The sequence below is a fragment of the Suillus discolor genome (genome assembly GCF_016758755.1).
Source record: "Suillus discolor strain FC423 chromosome Unknown F5147scaffold_102, whole genome shotgun sequence".
NCBI lineage: Eukaryota > Fungi > Basidiomycota > Agaricomycetes > Boletales > Suillaceae > Suillus > Suillus discolor.
Window position 1 is genome coordinate 6,494 of NW_024541349.1, and position 18,372 is coordinate 24,865.

General features: G+C 44.6%; 6 protein-coding genes across 6 annotated transcripts; 2 read left to right on the forward strand and 4 right to left on the reverse strand.

The window, feature by feature from the left end:
* Positions 1–246: 246 nt before the first annotated feature.
* On the forward strand, positions 247–1,573 carry F5147DRAFT_780239 (uncharacterized protein; the record flags this gene model as incomplete). Its single annotated transcript, XM_041442423.1, has 5 exons — positions 247–540; positions 599–757; positions 817–882; positions 937–1,317; positions 1,376–1,573. 5 exons carry the CDS (start codon positions 247–249, stop codon positions 1,571–1,573), a joined length of 1,098 nt encoding a protein of 365 aa, XP_041286243.1.
* Positions 1,574–2,673: 1,100 nt separating this feature from the next.
* On the reverse strand, positions 2,674–3,162 carry F5147DRAFT_586639 (uncharacterized protein; the record flags this gene model as incomplete). Its single annotated transcript, XM_041431936.1, has 1 exon — positions 2,674–3,162. The coding sequence occupies one exon, from the start codon at positions 3,160–3,162 to the stop codon at positions 2,674–2,676; it is 489 nt and encodes a 162-aa protein (XP_041286244.1).
* Positions 3,163–4,747: 1,585 nt separating this feature from the next.
* On the forward strand, positions 4,748–5,424 carry F5147DRAFT_658108 (uncharacterized protein; the record flags this gene model as incomplete). Its single annotated transcript, XM_041434383.1, has 3 exons — positions 4,748–4,807; positions 4,864–5,297; positions 5,379–5,424. 3 exons carry the CDS (start codon positions 4,748–4,750, stop codon positions 5,422–5,424), a joined length of 540 nt encoding a protein of 179 aa, XP_041286245.1.
* Positions 5,425–12,471: 7,047 nt separating this feature from the next.
* Positions 12,472–13,769, reverse strand: F5147DRAFT_780242 (serine threonine protein kinase; the record flags this gene model as incomplete). The annotated part of the gene is made up of 5 exons (XM_041442424.1): positions 12,472–12,729; positions 12,782–12,886; positions 12,938–13,209; positions 13,320–13,435; positions 13,546–13,769. 5 exons carry the CDS (start codon positions 13,767–13,769, stop codon positions 12,472–12,474), a joined length of 975 nt encoding a protein of 324 aa, XP_041286246.1.
* Positions 13,770–13,956: 187 nt separating this feature from the next.
* F5147DRAFT_780243 (uncharacterized protein) lies at positions 13,957–14,326 on the reverse strand (the record flags this gene model as incomplete). Its single annotated transcript, XM_041442425.1, has 2 exons — positions 13,957–14,093; positions 14,152–14,326. The coding sequence occupies 2 exons, from the start codon at positions 14,324–14,326 to the stop codon at positions 13,957–13,959; spliced, it is 312 nt and encodes a 103-aa protein (XP_041286247.1).
* A 575-nt stretch (positions 14,327–14,901) lies between these two features.
* Positions 14,902–15,581, reverse strand: F5147DRAFT_787143 (uncharacterized protein; the record flags this gene model as incomplete). The annotated part of the gene is made up of 1 exon (XM_041442953.1): positions 14,902–15,581. The coding sequence occupies one exon, from the start codon at positions 15,579–15,581 to the stop codon at positions 15,039–15,041; it is 543 nt and encodes a 180-aa protein (XP_041286248.1). The 3' UTR covers positions 14,902–15,038.
* Between the last annotated feature and the right edge of the window lie 2,791 nt (positions 15,582–18,372).

Sequence of the window (18,372 nt, forward strand, 5' to 3'; positions counted from 1 at the left end):
TAGCCTTGCTATATTCAGCCTAATTCGATACAGGTCCGCTTACATAGATTTCAAATGGTGGTCGATAATGAAATGATCAAACAACCCTAACTGATATGCAATAGAATGACACATTTCAGGAGTCACAATATGATATTTGAATTATGGAATATAAAATCATGGATATGGATACTACTAAACTCCTGTTGTAATCCATTATATAAAAACACAGAGTCGCTTGATGTGCATGAAGACCTCACGCAAAAAATGTCCGATTCCGAGTCGTCAAACCAATCTACTGCTACTATCTTCGACCTGCGCAACAAACATGGAATTTACGGCGCCCTCAGCGAGCAGCTAATGAATCTTCCTGCTGGAGATTGTTTAGCTCAAGCAACATACAATCAAGATTTCATGCATCAGATCAATGCTCATACCGGGAACTTTGCTTATGTCCAACCCTCCTCTGGCATTGAATATGAAAGCATTATAATGGGCCAAATTGCTGGAGACGAAAAAATTAGAGCTTGTGGGACTCATTACGCAGGAACTATGAATAATGTAAGTATGCCTAGTATGTTAAACCGACTGCAATATATTGACGTTCGTCATGACTTAGCCACGCCCAATTACGGATAAAACACCGGTCAAAAGCATGTTCTCATTATGCAAACCCGAAGGATCGCCAAAAGAACTGGCAGTCATTTTTGATAATCAGTTGGCTACACTTTCCGAAGTCACACTGGCTCGTGAAGAGGAGGCTACCACCAAAGGAAAGGTAAATAACAATGTCAATTTTCGTGCTTGATATTTTAAATCTTGCTTGGAATTGGACAGACATTCGATGTCAGAGACTGGGTTGACATTGACCTCATCAATATTCACACCGAGGCGATGTATGCGGTTAGTTATATTTACTATTACACATGGGATATGATGTTTCATCATGAATTCTAGGTACCGAAAAACGCCAACAATCTTAAGTCAAGCAAAAGGGCTCGCATTCTGAAACAAAATGTCATAGGTACAGAAGTCAAAGACGAAAAGAAAAATGTTGACAGAGACACTGAAATGTCGGACATGTCGTTGGATTTACCTGCGACAGAAAACACAGCCTCTCAAGAACGCATGACTAACGACTTTTACGATCCACAGATACTTTCGGATTACAAAGGTCAATTGTATCAGCATAATGAATCCAGACTTCGTCAATTAGACATTCGGGATGTGGATAATGCTCTAATCCATCCGACCAAATGGTACTCAAAACTGAGACGAGGAGCACTTGTCCTTGTCAACGGCACCCTGCATACTTTCACTATGGAAGATAATAGACGAGTATGAGTATTCCATGTGCCATGTTCCTACCAAAAAAAAACTAATCAATGCTTATCAGATTTATCATATTCATGCTCATACAATTCGCATCCTAGATGACTCAGATTTGCCTATGGAACCTCGCATGCTGGTGACACTGCCAGGTGAAAACACTTCAGAAGGATATGGTTCCAAACATTCCATGGGAGCAAGTAGGATTGCAGAATTCAAGGTAGTTGGCAAACGAAGGAGAGACGAAGGGAAAGATTCAGAATGAGCTCAGAAAATAGGAATTAATGATGTATAGTATTATGGACCAAAGATTTAAATGCAATGGGCTCATTGTCAGGATATACTAGGAATTAGCTGTACTACGGAGCAAAATGCTGTAATAGATTGAAACTGTTTTTCTCCCTCTTTCGTTTTTTCTGGATTTGCACAACACTTATATGCACGATCGATGAAACATCAAAAGCAGGCAAAGGATAAAACAAAATGAGTGAGTTATGCGATGTAATGGAAACTGACATACAAGCAGCTATGACCCATTCAGAAGTTGGAAGATGTAGCACAGTCGTGTTACAAGAGTTAATAGGATTCGTAGATGCATCAACTTATGAAATCAGTGAATTGCGTGATGTAAGTTTAGCAAACGTGCAGCTTCAGGTACACATATAATACAAATGATGAATATAAAATTTGAACTACAATGTTACGACAAAATTTTGGTCCTTGAATGATGTTTAGCATGCGTTACAAGGTCAAAAAATTTGAGAAAAAGAGCGAACATCTCTGCCTTACCAAAAAATCGACAACGATGGACTTGATATGCATTCTATATATCTTCCGCTGAAAAGTTTTTGGAGGGAGATGCAAACGATTTTCAAGAGTTGTGCGAACCATGCGCAAAGTAAGGTGCCTAAGAAAGGTAGACAACGTGAAGCAATGACATTGGTTACTAACAACCCACCTCCACTCATCGCAAGCGAAAGCTTCGTCAAGCAGGACTAAAGTTGCTTCCTGCACTACAAAAACACTTGGTTCGGCCAAATTGTGGGACATTATGGAGATGCAAATAGACTGAGTAACCACATGAATATTTAAGCAAAAGTAATCCGACATACAACCATCTTCAGAATATCAAAATCAACGACTCAAAGGAGTATAAAACACATAGGGAGAGAATTCGCGATTTTGATCATGACAATGAAACCCTCCTAACAGCCATCCATACATCTCTTTTGGAGCAGCAGGCGCCATGTGCGAAGTTGAGATAGGAGTAGAAAAAGAGACATTAAGACATGCACTATCGAACGAAGTGCAGGCTTGGAGTGGACATTCGAACGTTTGAGCACATCTGTGATTATCTGCAGATGTTCATGTGAGACCTGAAGAGGCGAACTCAAACCCACGATTGGCATATTTGGTGACAGCACGAAGAGTACGCGGAGGAAGCATGTGATGATGTGTACAAGCCATAGGATTGATGAGGCCTTTGAATTGCAAGGTGAGAGCAGGATACGCAGAGAAAATGGTTGTCGGAGTGAAGTAATTCATGACAATGGTACTGTGGAACTGGAATATAGGCAGAATAGGTCTACCATCGCATGATAGAACAATGTCGACTTTGTGGGAGCCTTTGACTGCAGCAACCACACTGCGAACTTTTTTAGACCCATATTTGGATTTGGGCCGCGGGTATGGAATGATGTCATACCCAAAACGATGGAAAAATTCTGTAGCTGAAGGCCCGGATGATAACGGAATGTATATATCCAGGTCAGATATAGGCCATGTAGTGTCCACGACGGCAAGAATAAGCCTCAATGTGGAAGAACCAGATATAACAGCATTAGAGGTGTGCATGAAATTGATGAATGCTGAAACATCGGGAATGAAAAAGTGAAGAATATGATCTCGTCGACGTTGGAGGAAAGAATCGGTCAGAATAGCATTATGATGGCACATGGCACACAATGCCACAATGTTTCGGATGTCGAACAGACATAACACCATGTCTATTACCTCCGGAGGTAAGACAGAAAATGGTTGAAGGGTGGTGCGTATAACCTGCGACGACATAGTATTATTACGAATCTGCATAGGATAATACATAAATACATCATTGAGGATGCAAAGAAAAAGGAATATACCTGATATGGATGACAAAGCGTCAGTGATACTGAACAAGGACAGACAGAAAGCGAAAATTGCAGCAAGGAAATATCAAAATGAAGAACTTTGGACAGAATACAAGACCTGGAGGCACACCATTTATATACCAACAATAATAACTAAGCGCAGAAAAAATGACAAACTTAGGAGCATATCCGGTCGAACTCCACCAAAACTCCTGAATGAAAATTAAAAGAATCGAACAGGGGATTTTAAACACACCATTTCGAAAGAGTACGCCCCTATATAGACAGGAGTCATAATAAAACAGACGAACTGCATCCCACATGTAACTATCATGCGACCCGACAACAATTATCGCTTCCAAAATTTGAACGATCGTACGGCTCATATTATAAGACAGGCAGAATAATTGATCAGTTTTGAATAGTTCTCAACACTGGCGAACTCGGAGAACAGATCTGTCTGTATCTGGATTTCGAAAACTTGCACAATTTGTCTAAGATGTGTGTAAACTCTCGTGCGTTTGTCGCCGGAGTACATCGCAGACAATATCTCAAAATCTTAAGACAATACAGTCCAGAACAAGTTTTGGAACTATGCGACTGCATCCATGAAGGGAATGGAGTAATGGCTGGATCGTCAGCACTTTCCCTCTTCCTACATCTCAATTCCTGGACGCCACATGATTTGAATATCGTGACTACTCGAGGAAATACTTCGCGATTAAAACAATTTCTTTTGCAGAACGGATACATCAACACAAGCATGCACGCTGGACAATCAAATATAATTTCACCGTCCATGGTCTCCGTCGTATTATCTCATGATGTATTTATCCACCGTCTAAATAGTTTGCTGGAAATCTCAGTGACAGAAAGCGTGGACAACTCAATTCTGACCGTTATTTTAACGAACATCTGCACAACAGAAATGGTCTTTGCTACACCTCATGGACTATTTTGCGCGCATCCGCATCTGATGTTCAAGCGTATCGCATTGCATGGATTTCCTCGCAAACTAGGAACCAAATATGTATGGAGGGCAAAGCGATATGAAAAGATGGACTTGGTCCCTCACAGAAATACAAAACAATGGCAGGAAGAATGCAGACATGACTGCCCGGTGAATTGGCACAACATTCACAATCCAAAAGATCTTCTTCTCATCGACTGGAATCACACATCACCAGATATCGCAATGACAGATGAGTCCACATCGACACATCATCGGGCAGCATCTTTATTGGTGTCTGAGACAGTGATGTCAAAACAACCACTGTCTCTCCAATAAATATGAAATTCCTCCAGTAATGATGTGCGCTTCTCATTGGGAAGAAATAGTTCATACCAAAGAGATTTTGGCAGGTCATCCGGTGGGTAATGCTGTGTCAAGAACAATGCATATACTGATTTATTGATACCATCATAGTTGGTCACAGGTGGATGGCGAGGTGTATTATACGCCAGGAATTGCCAGGAACCACACTTGGTACCGGTGCCCTTGATGATCGGAATTGAGGAAATGAAATCGACAGATGATCTGTATACATGCCAATGGGTCAACGAATATGGCAGAGACCTTCCTGCTATCATACAGCCAAGGCGCAATCGGCTGACTATTCAAAACCATCCACACAGCAAATGTGCGCTGCCTTGGACATTAGAGATTTGTACAGAATCAAAGACTACGAGCCTGCATAACAATCTGCTGGCATTACTTGCTCAAAACGGACAGATTCATCCACTACTAGAAAAAGCACCAATCGGAAACATCTTGGTCCTAAAACAGGGCAAAACAGACGCAAACGAAGTGCAGGATGTGAATCGTGCTGACATTGCGCAGATTACAGATGTCATTGTAAGGTGAGCAGCCGGGCCAAGAACAACAGAGAATGGACTGACGAAAATTATGACAGCGCCGTGGCAAATAATCTATTAACGTAGTAATCGTTGGATTGAGGCCTTTGTGACGAAGGCAGAAAAGGAGTAATCAGGAAAGTTTTAGCAGCACGGTGCACTCCTATCGAAGAATTTGCAAATAGAAAAAATGTACATTGCGACGAGTGCACAGGACCAGACTCTACAAGCAACGCCAAATTGAAATGTACAAAGCAAATAACTGAGGAAGGAGAACGAAATACTCCTAAACGAGAAGCATGATGCAAATGAGTGTGATTGAATAAAAGGACAATGCAAAGTCTAAAGTTTCAGACCTATCAGACACACGAACTACTGCGAAACACAACACTAGCTCTGTCATAAACACATATCACCTGGTTCGCAGCATGAACACAACTGTACATCAGATGATAGCGATGTGTGGAGGAGAAGGAGGGATGCTATTCAGTAAGATAGATACACCTGCATGGTACTTTGACCGGATGGCTCATAACTTAGCCTCAGTAGAACGTCAGACTCGAGGGATCAACATCTACAACATACATGCACAAAATGAATGCAATCAACAAGAGCATTGGATGCAAGAAACACGAAGAGTGATGTTAGCAACAGAAGAAGTCTATGAATGTCGTCTACAATTGGCCGGTACGGATTGAAACTTGCAATGTGTGAAAAATGTACTGAAATTGCCACAGATACATGTAATCGCATCGCAAAATATTGCAATATCGACATCATAGTCACAGAAACTTTGGCATTGGCACAATATTTAGTGGATCATGCATCTGGATTGAATGTGGAGACGTAGCAAAAATAGCCAAAAAAAAAAGGGATACATTGATCGGAAACTAGCAACGACTAATACACTGTTACAAATGATTGATGCGACCGAGACGAAAGAGCCTGTGTGATTTCATCGAAAAGTTCAGACTACTAATAGAAACTGTGACAAAACAGAATTTATGCGATAGAGGCGTAAGGGCCAGAGTGAATCATACCATCGAAGAGACCAAATTCTGATTCCTGATCCAATCTGAAACATATGAGCTTAGCAAAGACAAATACAAAGGTGGACAAACTGAATTAAAAGATCGACGACATGACTCTTGTCTGCGCACGTCATATCAATCAAACAACAATCTACAACTGAGGATCGCTTGATCACCAGTAGGCTACCGCTCAACGGTGTGAGCGGCTCATACGGTGCTTCTCCTTGCCTATGGATGGGTCCAGAATGATGTAGATGAGGTGTATGATTGAGGAGATCTTCATGATTGCGAATGATCACATATTCATATCCCATCACACGAAAAGATGTTCTCGTGTGAGTGGAATTGATGACATGAGGAATATCATGACCGGCTTCGTGAACGTACATTTGGACATTGATGTTGTCAAGGTAATGCGAAGGGCCTCGCATCCTGTCCGAATAAAGAGGGACTAAGACAGAGCGCGATGCACCCGGCATATATAACAAAGCCATGATCGGGCGCTGGGCATGCTGAGCATTGCAGACGGTGATGGACGGCAATCAGTGAAATGAAAGAATATGAGAAAACATACTGACATAATATCGAGTCAACCATTTGACAATGACTGATGTGAGCGATGGACAGCAAGGCGATATTTGCAGATCCTGGCCTGCATGCATCAAGAAACGACTTGAGCAAAGCAGATTCTCACATGCTGCAGCCAATCTCCACATAAATGAGGATGGACGAAAAATATCGGTAGGAAGGACACCGCTACCCCAAACAACCATTCGTGCGTCATCCCTGCGATGCCACAACATGGGACAGGCTTGGCCACATGGCGATGTCCATGAAATGTTACTATACTCCAGACAAAACCCGCGTGTGAGAAAGTGGTCGATGTGATCGGCATTGTAAGCCGCATCAGGTGCAAAGCAAGTCAAATCTTCGAACGCAGATGGAAAGCCCAAGAACATGCCACCAGTAGTGACAAACATACAGTCTGCAGTGGTACGATGGGTGAGGACGACGGGAAGAACAGATTCCGTGTCGCTTTGGATGATTGATACAGTTCGGTCTCGGCGTCTCCAAAAAGAAGCAGGAAAATGGTCGACTAGAATATCAGGAGTGGTTGGAGTGCGAAAGTGATCATGGGCTATGAAACCAATCATGTCAAGGAATGTTGAGATTACATGCATTTTATCGACAGGAGTGGTGATGCGCAATTCGTGGACATTGTCAACATCGACAACTCCACGAGCGAAGACAAAGCGGTCGATAGGGGCTGCTGCAAGCAAGACAGAGGCAGTCAAATCTAATAATACTCGCAAGCCATCAAAATCAGAGCCGACAACACAACGCAAAGTATTGTTGAAACGAATGGCAATGACCTCACGTCCAAGACTGCAGAACCGCCAATTGAGTTGCAAACAGGTTACAATCTGAAAAAATCCATCTGAGACAAGAGAAGAGTGAGAACATCGTCAGGAACGAAATCTGTAAATGACAGAAAGATAAATAAGCTGTGTATGTGTGATAATTGGCCTCACCCATAACTACCATCGAAATGAATTGGGCGTGATGAGATAATTGGGAGAAAGACACTCGGCGTAATGATAGAGGGAAAAATATAAAGGCGTGGGAAAAACGGAAAAGGGTGACTAATGACTAGGTAGCGGGCTTTGCCACGCATGTGGCCTTGGACGACATCAGTGAATTGAGGAGTCCTTGATATTGTACCCATAGAGCCTATAGAAGGATTTATTTGTGCTATCGCTAGGTATGGGCATTTATAGTGCGAGAAATTTGTAATGTTGCTATATGGCCATGCAAGTCTCTGAGTCTAGATGACATCTAGAATTTCGTGACGAGATCACAACTTTGCAACACCACGGCCATTAAGGGATGATATCGTCGGCGTGTTCACCTTGTCGAGCATTGTTGTTTCCCCTTATTCAAGTTTTCAATTAAAAGACTATTTAAGACTATCTCATGGAAAGCAGGTTTGGCAATGGTCATCAAACTGTATCTACAGGGGAATTTTCAATAATGTGCTATTGTTGAGCCATCACAGCCAGGAAGAGATGACAGGGTACCCCAGTAAGCCTGGTTGAACATTTTCATATTACCCAATTCAAGTTGTGAATTACAAAGCTATTTTTCACAGTTCACTAATGCTACAGCTAGGGGTATGCCATCCATAATACGAATCAAAGACCCTGGTTTTATAGTGTTGAGCAACCAGCTATTGTCTAGTAGTTCAGAGAGGGTGACATATAGGATAAGTGGCAGCATCATCAAGTATTGGGAGGTGGGCGACCAACCTTAGAAACCCTTTTGGCCAAGTTTCATGCTAACTAACCAAAGCTCATTTTGTGCGTTGTTGTGACATAGGCGAGATGTGCGCTCTGTGAGAGGTAGCACCTGTTGTCTCCTGCTAAATAGAGCAGCGGTGGCCCCCGCATACTGTACAAATCATGTTACGCAAGGCGGATGCCAGGTAGCATGTCAGTAGTGCTGCCGAAGTCCGGTTCGGGCAAGGAGGGCGAACATTGGACTGGACCCTTGCGAATGCGTTCACAAGCGTTCGGTTCGAGTTCAGAATGTGTTTGAACCCCCGAACGCATGAAAATCACAACAACTTGCAGTAGCTCGCACCCAGATGACTTAGGATGATGAATATACCCGCCAATCATATCGACTCACTAGTATGGTTTTACTTTGTGCATTTCTTTGAGGTTCTGGCTCCATCAAATCAAAATGAGTTTGCATCCAAAGTATAGCCGGGAAGGTTGCTCCCGAGCGAATGAAAAATCAGTCTCTTTTGTTATCATATTAGATCCTCTCGTACTCCAAGTCATCATGCCACAAAACCATAGGATGACAACCGAGAAGCGTGCATGTAATGCGGAGAGGACAATATCATTAACATGAAAACTTCAACATAAATGAGTAACTAGTGATGATGAAGGGTATTATTGGTGAGATGAAGACAGATGCTGGTATTGACTAGAAGTGGTTGGCTGACTGCTATATTGTCCAGCAGGTGGATATGGTTCCTGGAAAGTGCTGGATGTCGCGCTCTGACCGTCATAACCGGATGGATAAGCAGTGCGCTGCAGTGGAGACTCATACGCTGTTTGTGAGCTTTCGTATCCCTGCTGATCTGGTTGCTCATAAAGCCTCATATGCTCCCCTTGAATTCTCGAACAGCGGTCGTTGATTGGGACCGCCTTCATAAGCAGACCATGACGAATCAAATGAGGAAGTGCACGAAGCCTCGTACGTTACTCTGCCTTGCGAGTTAAACACGGGAGCGGCTAGTGAAAAAGGTGCAGTCTGCGCAGGGGAATGCATAGTTTGCTGTTGAGAGACAGTGGAGGATGCAGGCACAATGGATGGGGGTGCACTGTGGAAATTCTCAAACACAGCTGCTGCAAGCGGGGCTATCAGTTGCGCCCCAGGTGGCACGAAAGGTCTCTGTGCCATTGCAACCGACTTCAAAATCATCTTTATCAGACATGAAGAGTACAGAGACGTCAACGATAACGCCCCACCAGAAATTTGAAGAACATACCAAACCTGTCACCAACATAATACAACAGCCCGACGGAGAGCAGATCATCACTTGTTCAATCGACGGCTCGCTGCGAGTATGGAACTTGGAGAGCGGAGAGTAGATAGGGAATGACTGGTGGGACGTAGAGAGTCATTTGCACACCATAGCATTGTCTCCGGATGGGAAGAACTCAGCGAGTGGGAGCGAAGATGGTGTGGTGAGGTTATGGGACGTTGACATCGTGAAATGGACTGGGCACGGAGATCTTGTGACATCCCGCAGCTTCCATATGTCTCGAAACTGGTAAAGGTGAGATACTGGATCAACAAAAAGAGAGAAACGAAATATATACCTTCCATCACCAAGTGTGTTGCGCAGTGCTAAGCGCTTCGACGATATGATAAACCAGAGAATGCTGAGTGATCTGTGAGTTGCCGCATACAAGAACAATGAGCAAGAATTACCGCAACACTGAATGCTGGGAGCAGTGAGTGCTGAAAAAACCTGACATTAATCAGCGTCTGGCTTCAGAATCTAAAACATGTGCAGACTTACGGGATAGCACTTGACAGGTCCTTGATTGAACAGATAGTGACAAAAGGGCCATGCTCATTGATCCCTCCCGCTACCGTCAGTGAGAAATAGGCTGAACAACGACAGCAACAATCTGAGAAGGAAAGAAGTTACCACTGTGACTGTATTTGTAAGGGTGTGACGGTCACGGTACTCTCCAAAAACATCAAGTTTCCCTTGTAAAAGACATCCTACGATATCATGATCAAGATAAATCTATCAGTATGAGTGACACGGTACAACATAAGTCCAGTGTATGCGGTGAGCACTGTTTCTTTGCTTGTCGATCATTGCTGAATAAATATTAGCAGCATGCGCGACACATTCAACGCTCTGACTCACCAGGAATATGTCTGGGGCGAGAGCGAAGGTTGAGGTCCCCAAGTCAGCCGGAGGTGGAGATCGCGGGTGAAACGGAGGTGCCGTTGGGATGTTGGAAGCAACTGAAGGGAAGGTTCAAGGCATGGTGCAAGGCGTGAGTAAGGGCAGTTGAGGACATCAGGTGAGACGTGCATCGTGCGACGACTGACGAACCCACCAACTTACCGATCCACATCGATTTATTCTAGATGTCCCATCTTCGTTTTTCGAAAGTTGACCGTTCAATACCTAGACCTGTGTTCCAAAGGATGGATTAGTAACGAGAAATTGATTACTAGTTAGAGTCAATATCTAACAAGTGTCAATCGCATAACCTATAGCCTGCGCACGTACGACTTGAACCGCGTGCTTCCAAGGACTTTTGCCGTCATCGACAGTCAAACACCAAGCTCCACAAATAAATTGTGCCGACCTCCCTTACACAATCGTTGTGAACTAGGGACACATTGACAACTGCAAACATGATAGATGTTGCCTTTGATAACGAGCACATCTTGATAGGCTCATAAACCACTTTATTTGCAGTCTGAGCTTGCAAAAGTAGTATTTCGGTCGCTGGGACCCTTGCACTCGTTAGATGTGAAATGCGAGAGCGTAAAAGGGTCATGATACACGAGATGCAGTAACTTTTGCGGAAAGGCTTCATACAGCCGAGGTCTTGAATCCAAGTCTCCGCATGACAGCCAGAAGATCAGCCCTCTGCACGGATTTAGTGAGCGAGGTGGTGAATAAGCTGTTATCATTAGTGTCTGCAACATTATAGGTGCTAACAGCAACCATAGGTGTGTTGGAATTCCTACCATTGGTTGTCTTGATGTATTGAGCAGCACCCTCACTATCAACTACAAGTCGCGACAAACGTTAGGAAACAGGCACACTGGACTGAGCATATCATGTACCGACTGGCATGTGTGAATCCATGAGGGTACATTCAAATTCTATGAGAAATTAGACCATAGAACCATGATGCGGGCGCCAAGAGTACTTACTGATATCACCCATGGCAACGCTTGTGGCCTCTGACCCATCCGCAACCAAGACAGATGAGAAGTATCTCCAGTATTTTAGTGGCTATTGGATTGTCCTTGGCGAGTAGACATGTCACCACATGGTCGGTGGGATTAGGCCTTTTATTCAAGGCGATCAAGTGAACCGATAGACGAGGCGTATCGAACTGACTCGAACTTTGCCCCGTCGATGAGGCAGGTCTCTCTAGCCAGTGCAAAAACATATTCCTAAATGAAAATCACAATGAAATTTCCCTCAACGAAGGATGCAACTTATGCTGGCACTTGCATGATAATGAATCCCACATAGATAATAGACAAGAGCGTCCCATATTGACTCCCCTGTAGATGCAGGTCTTCCTCAAAACCTGCCAACTGTGCACTACTGTGGATAACATGAGAAACATAAAACGAGTATGAAGATGCATAACATACATAATATTTGCTCTGTCGATCTAACCAATGGTAAGCACCAAGTAATACAGAGCTCAGACTCACATTGTTCATGGTATAAGCGGGAAGCTGGTGTGAATTGTCTGGCCCAGTCATTGATTAAATATTGACGAGTCAGCCGACAGCGTTATGATAGGACTGGGAGGAATGAAGCTGATGGTAGAACCTGGCAAAACGGTATTGAGTAGTGTAGATCAGTAATCTACGCCGGGCATCCCTGAGGCCTTAATCTGACACAATCTCAGGAGCTGAGTGACAGTTCCGATATCCTCCTCGTGGAATAACCGAGGTATAGCCCCACGCGGATTGAAGTAATCAGTCGATTCAGGATCAGAAACTTGAGGAATGAATACCGCCTCTGTAGACGTCACTTTGTCCCACTCTATGCCTTCAAAGACGGGATGCCCCATTAATTTCATCTGTGCCACCAGCCCCAAGACGAGTGGACGAGTCTATGCACATCAGCCATCGCATGAAGTCACGAGCCTCATCGGAGAACTCCACCCAGTCCTTGTGCCACTCGATGTGTCCAGAAAGGATATTTTCGAAAACCATCTCTGGCATCTCCGCATGGGAATGCCGTATAAAAATTCGCAAACCAAGAGCCCACTGCAGTAGACAGCTTAGCAATGTGGAAACACACAAGGCTAAGGCACTAACCCAGTCCACTGCAGCATGATCTCCACAAAGGCCAAGAATGGTTTCTGGAGCAAGGTAATCTGGTGTATCAACAAACTTCTGCTCCCTCGGGGGTGTGTGACCACCCAAGTAGTATGAGCGCAAGTCGGTGGTCAGTTTCATAGCAAACAATTGCAGACGACTTTCACCAGCCCTGCTTTGGCGTGAATGATGATTGTATATAGATTCGGGACCGGATTCGCTTGCGTCATCTGATAAGGCGAAATTCCTTGTCGTGGCACCGGATGTGTTCCCTGGTTAGAATATGAACCTCCACCAACCATTTTGCTTGAAAGTAAGAGTGATGAAGGAAAGTCGGAAGGTGGTCGCGAACGTGAATCATATATTGTGTGATGTCGCATACCCATGTCCATGGGTTCGCACGTTTGACGACCAAGGAGACCAATCCTTCTCAAACCGAAATCAGTGAGCTTCAAGTGACCGTGCTGGTCGATGAGAAGGTTGTCAGGCTCCAAGTCACTGAAAAATGATAAGCATGCGACTTCTGCATATTTTGTAGAACTTACCAGTGAACAACGCCACGCTGGTGGAAATACTCAAGCCCCAGCACAACTTCAGCAATGTATTACTTCATCCATTCTTCGGGCAGCGAGCCCAAAGACTTGATAAGAGCGGCACAATCGCCACCATTTAGATACTCCATAACTAGATACAAGTTTTCCTTGCTCTGGAATGTGAAGTACAATTTGGCAACGAACAGCGACTCGGCCTGCTTCATAAGAATCATGCGCTTCGCCTTGTCATTCGTGATTTGGTTCTTCGCAATCATATCGGCCTTGTTTAGAACCTTCATAGCATAATAGCATAATAGTCTCCAATCACCTTCTTCGCAAGAAAGACAGATCCAAAGGTTCCTTTGCTGATAGGCTTGATGATATCAAAGTCTTTGATAGAAGTTGGAGTCGATCATGATAAAGGAGCTGCAGACGATTGGTGAGGAGATAGAGGGACATTTGATACTGAAGGACTAAATATGAAATTTACTGTAGAATGACAGCGATGCCCGTGTCATGTAGCAGTGGGTGCATCTCGAAGGGATATGCTGAGTGACAGGGGTGGGGTGACCAAAAGCCGTGGTTCCAGAAGGTTGCTGGCCGTGTTCTAACGGTAGCATTCCCTGGTAGACTATCATTGAGGTCCATGTATGGAGGCTGATCGTCGGGAGATGGTGATACCGTGATTGGGGGCAACTAAAGCAAGAGGCGAAGATATAGATGATGGCGTGGACGACCTTGTGGGCATCTTGTTGATGATTTGCCATGCCGGAGGAATAAACTGAGGTACAGGAGCAGAAACGGAGGCGCGACTGGCATCTGGGGTAGCGATCAATATAGGAGACTCGGAAGCCATGGGAGCAGGCTCGAACGACAGTAGTTCTTCAGATTGATTGGTGGCATGACAGGATAGTCAGCTGAATATGTGAAGATTCAAGGAAATACTCGCCGCATGATTCCATTGGTGCATTTCAAAACGATGCCATGTCGATATGCGTAAAGGAAGTCTTCATCCAGTAAGATGTCCCAGCATGCATGAAACAACTCCCTGCAGCAATGGGTGTGAAGGGAGGCCATGCCGCTTTTTGAGATGCAAGGCAAGGTACTCAGAACATCTTTAATACTATCCAGAAGCTAACAAGGGCAGCTACTGTCAATGGCAGTCCATAAATGTACAATGAAGAAGCTCACCGAAGGTAAAAAGCCTACAAGATGACATGATCCTGATGTAGGCAACGAGCATACATATTTTGTTAGATTTCCAAAGTAGACATAGAGCGGCCAGGCCTTGGCGGTTCCAAAATTTGCCAGGTGAGTAGCATCCGAAAAAAGCATGAAGCCTGCAATGACACATTCTAATGAGCATCCAATTTCCTTCGGCGACTTGTGGAGACTCTCTGAAAGATCTTTTGGAACAACGCCTTCCCTGACTCATCGGCCGTAAGACGGAGCTCCTCCTGGCAACTGCGGACAGTGGGTGTAGGCACTGGAGGATGCTCATCGGGTGGCTTCAAGACAAACATCAGGGTATTGTCTTGCTCGTCCTCATTATCATCGAAATTCCAGAATCACTTTTCAGCCTCCCACCATTTGACTACATGGCTGAGACTGGCAACAGCAGGTAGGACTTGCACATACCAGTTCCACCCATGCCAATCCGGATGCCCATCCCATGCTTTACCAATACTATGTACCCGTTGAACGAGTGACTCGCAAACTTTAGGCTGGGCTGTGAGTGAGGCTGTTGATATCATATCGGTGACATCTGTTGCTACAGCAATGAGGTCGTAAAACACGGTCATGATGGGATCAATAGGATCATCCAGTAATATGCAGGAAGAGCAGCAATTGATGAAAGAAGGCAGAGGAATGGCCTCGGAAAAGTTACTGTGTATTGCAGCCGACAGAAGTGGGGATCTAGACCGGGAGGCCGAGCGAGAACTCTGACCGGATTCAACTGGACAGATGGGAATGTGAACGCTGGGTGAAAGCCTGCGGGAACATATACTCTGAGCAGACCATGCCGTGAGAGGCATCACATTGAACTGCTTGCGAGGATTGACAACGTCTGCCAGCGTGGCAGATGCAACAATGTGGATAGGGATATGCATACTGGAAGACGGCGTGGAAGCAACTTGTTTCTCTCATGTCGAATTGCTATGCCTTCGCAAGGAGGGACTGAGGGAAGAGTTTGATGCTGCAAGGAGACCAGTGTAGAGACTCATGCCTCTCATTGTGCAATATGGCAGTTTTCACTGGGGAGTACATGGCACGAACTTGTAGCATCACTCTGTGTGCTACCCGCAGCTATCTCTATATGAGGCGCAGCTTTCCCGCGCAACGCGCGCCATGCGCGCGTACCTTTCCCGTGCTTCACGATGTATATGCGCGCGCGCTTTCCCGCGCTGTAGCGCCCTATAGCGCCAGCCATCCAGAAGCATCCATCCACTGTCCACCAAGTTCCCTAGTGCGTATATTTCCATTCTCACATTTGCATATCGTTCCATCTTTATTTTTATCATGGACCCTTACTTACATATATCTTTACATACCTTACTCGGTAGCGCTTCGGCTCCGCATGACAGCGCTTAGGCGCCATACTTAAGCGCCAGCAGTACATACTTACTTACCGACTTACTCTCCCACCAGAATGACAGAGGACTTACTGGTTACTACCCACTATTCACCTAGCAGAACATAGTAGAAATCTATTTGTTTACACCTCGCATCTCTCTTCTCTTGTCTTACATCATATCATCACTTAAGCAAACTCACTCTTACTCTCTCTCGTATCTGTATACACGCGCGCGCATTCCCGCACTTCGCACATTCTCGCGCCTTGCGCGCACCTGCGCTTTCCCGCGCTTCGCATTGGCCAACCAGTAGCGCTTTCAGCGCATACCTCTAGATCCTTGCTGCACTCGCTTCCCCTTTAGGGTCGAACGCACTTGTCGTCTCAAGTATAGCAGACTAGGCAACGCGCGACCTTACAACAATTATAGATACAGTCAGGAGCATTGTTCGTGCCTCGCTGTATTGTTGAACCTTCACCGGGGATGAGACCCGATGAGTCAGAGAGGGAACCTTTGTGCTGTCGTCCTCTCGAAACATTGTCGACTATGACTTCTGTGACTTCTTTCTCGTTCAGGCTTATAGCCACTGTCAAAATAAGTATCAGGCGAAGCAGGCCAAGGATCCGAAGAGTGTCATACGAAGGCCTCACAAAGAGGCTCTGCGTCACTATACTCATGGTAGAAGTCCCTGTCCTGATCCAAATAGTCACGATCGATGTCGTCATCACGAAGTCTCTTCAAAGAAGACACTGATATTGTTTTACGCGATGTAGCTCCTTGTCACAATCTGAATTGCGCTTGAGACGACGAGTGACAGTCACCGAATGAAAGGTATGGAAATGGTGTTTGAACCTAAACCATAGGAAGTGTTCCTGTTTGACTGAGAAATAGAGTGTGGTAGCACTGACTCCAGAGCAACTACGGAAGGACTGGTGGGTTGACGACGGTAAGTACTGGCAAAATTAGACATGTACTATGTGTGTCAAATAATGCCAGACCAGGGTACTAGAAATAGGATGCCGCCAGGAGGCTATAAGCGAAAGTCAGACTTAGAAGAGGTAGGTATTTGAACCGACTTACAAGAGGTGATGATGGTAATTAAAAGCCAAGTTAACATGAAGAAGACTTGCAGGAATTATGATTCCGGAAGTGTGAAAAGGAGGTGAAGAGAGAAAACAGGAATGGAACCAGGCTCAGCCCAGCCTGTCTATAGCTAGAAACAGATTAAGAAGGATTCTTCATCCCGATGATGCTGCTACCAAATGTTAGGACCATATTGTGATATCAATAACTTGTGAGCGAATAGCTGGACTCTGTATAGATTCTGTGTACCTGCTGTGTACCAGATCCCCCTGCCAACTATACAAACACCTGAGATCGGATGCGGGTTAGGTGATGTTTCATAAATAAAGGTGATAGCTGTAAGCAGCCAAAAGGTCTCTTCAGCTTGTCACCATCTATAGGATGGGTCAAATAGTCGCCATGATAATCAGTAACCTCCATGACCAACCATCAACGATACGGAAACTTACCAAATTACAGGCCATGATAAGGGATCACGAGTGCATTGAAACTTGAGGGCGTACTGCAGATATTTCCTGCATAGTAATACAATTGTATCCTTTGCAATGAAGCACCCATAAATGCTTCAGTTCAAAACTCTCTGCATTACAATCTTCCCGATCAAATGGTGTCCCTGTGAACCCGCCACTGTCACAGTGGCAGATCTGGGTGATCAAGAGGTAACTGAAGAAAGTGCAAATCTGTATTCATCTAGCAAGAAAAATGAAATTGGTCAGTAATGAGATGGTACATGAATTGTGAAATGTATACTGAAGATATTGCCCGCATAGTAATATTGTATCCTTTGCAACAAAGGACCCATAAATGCTCCAGTTGAAAGGTCCCTGCATGATAATCCTCCCAATTAATTGGTGCCTCTTTGAAACTGCGGCCACTGTGACAGTGACAGGTCTAGTAGATGATCAAGAGGTGACTGAAGAAATACAAATCTGTATTCATATAGGAAGATGGTCAGTAAAGGTAGATGAATTGTAAAAATCTTACAAGGTTGTCGCCAATCATCATCTCAGAGCGCAGTAGAGACAACAGAGAACTTGCAAATCCAGCCACAAATAATAAGAACAAGCTTCACTTGCTAGTGGTAAAAGCCCAAGTAGATCATGGGATATGCTAGCAGACACTGAGTAAGACGCAGTGTACACCACCATTGATCGTCCTGACGGTGCAGGAAGACAAATAACAACAAACAATAAATTGCATCATGATAACTCAAGTTGACCGCCCGGGACTCACCGCGATCGTCGTC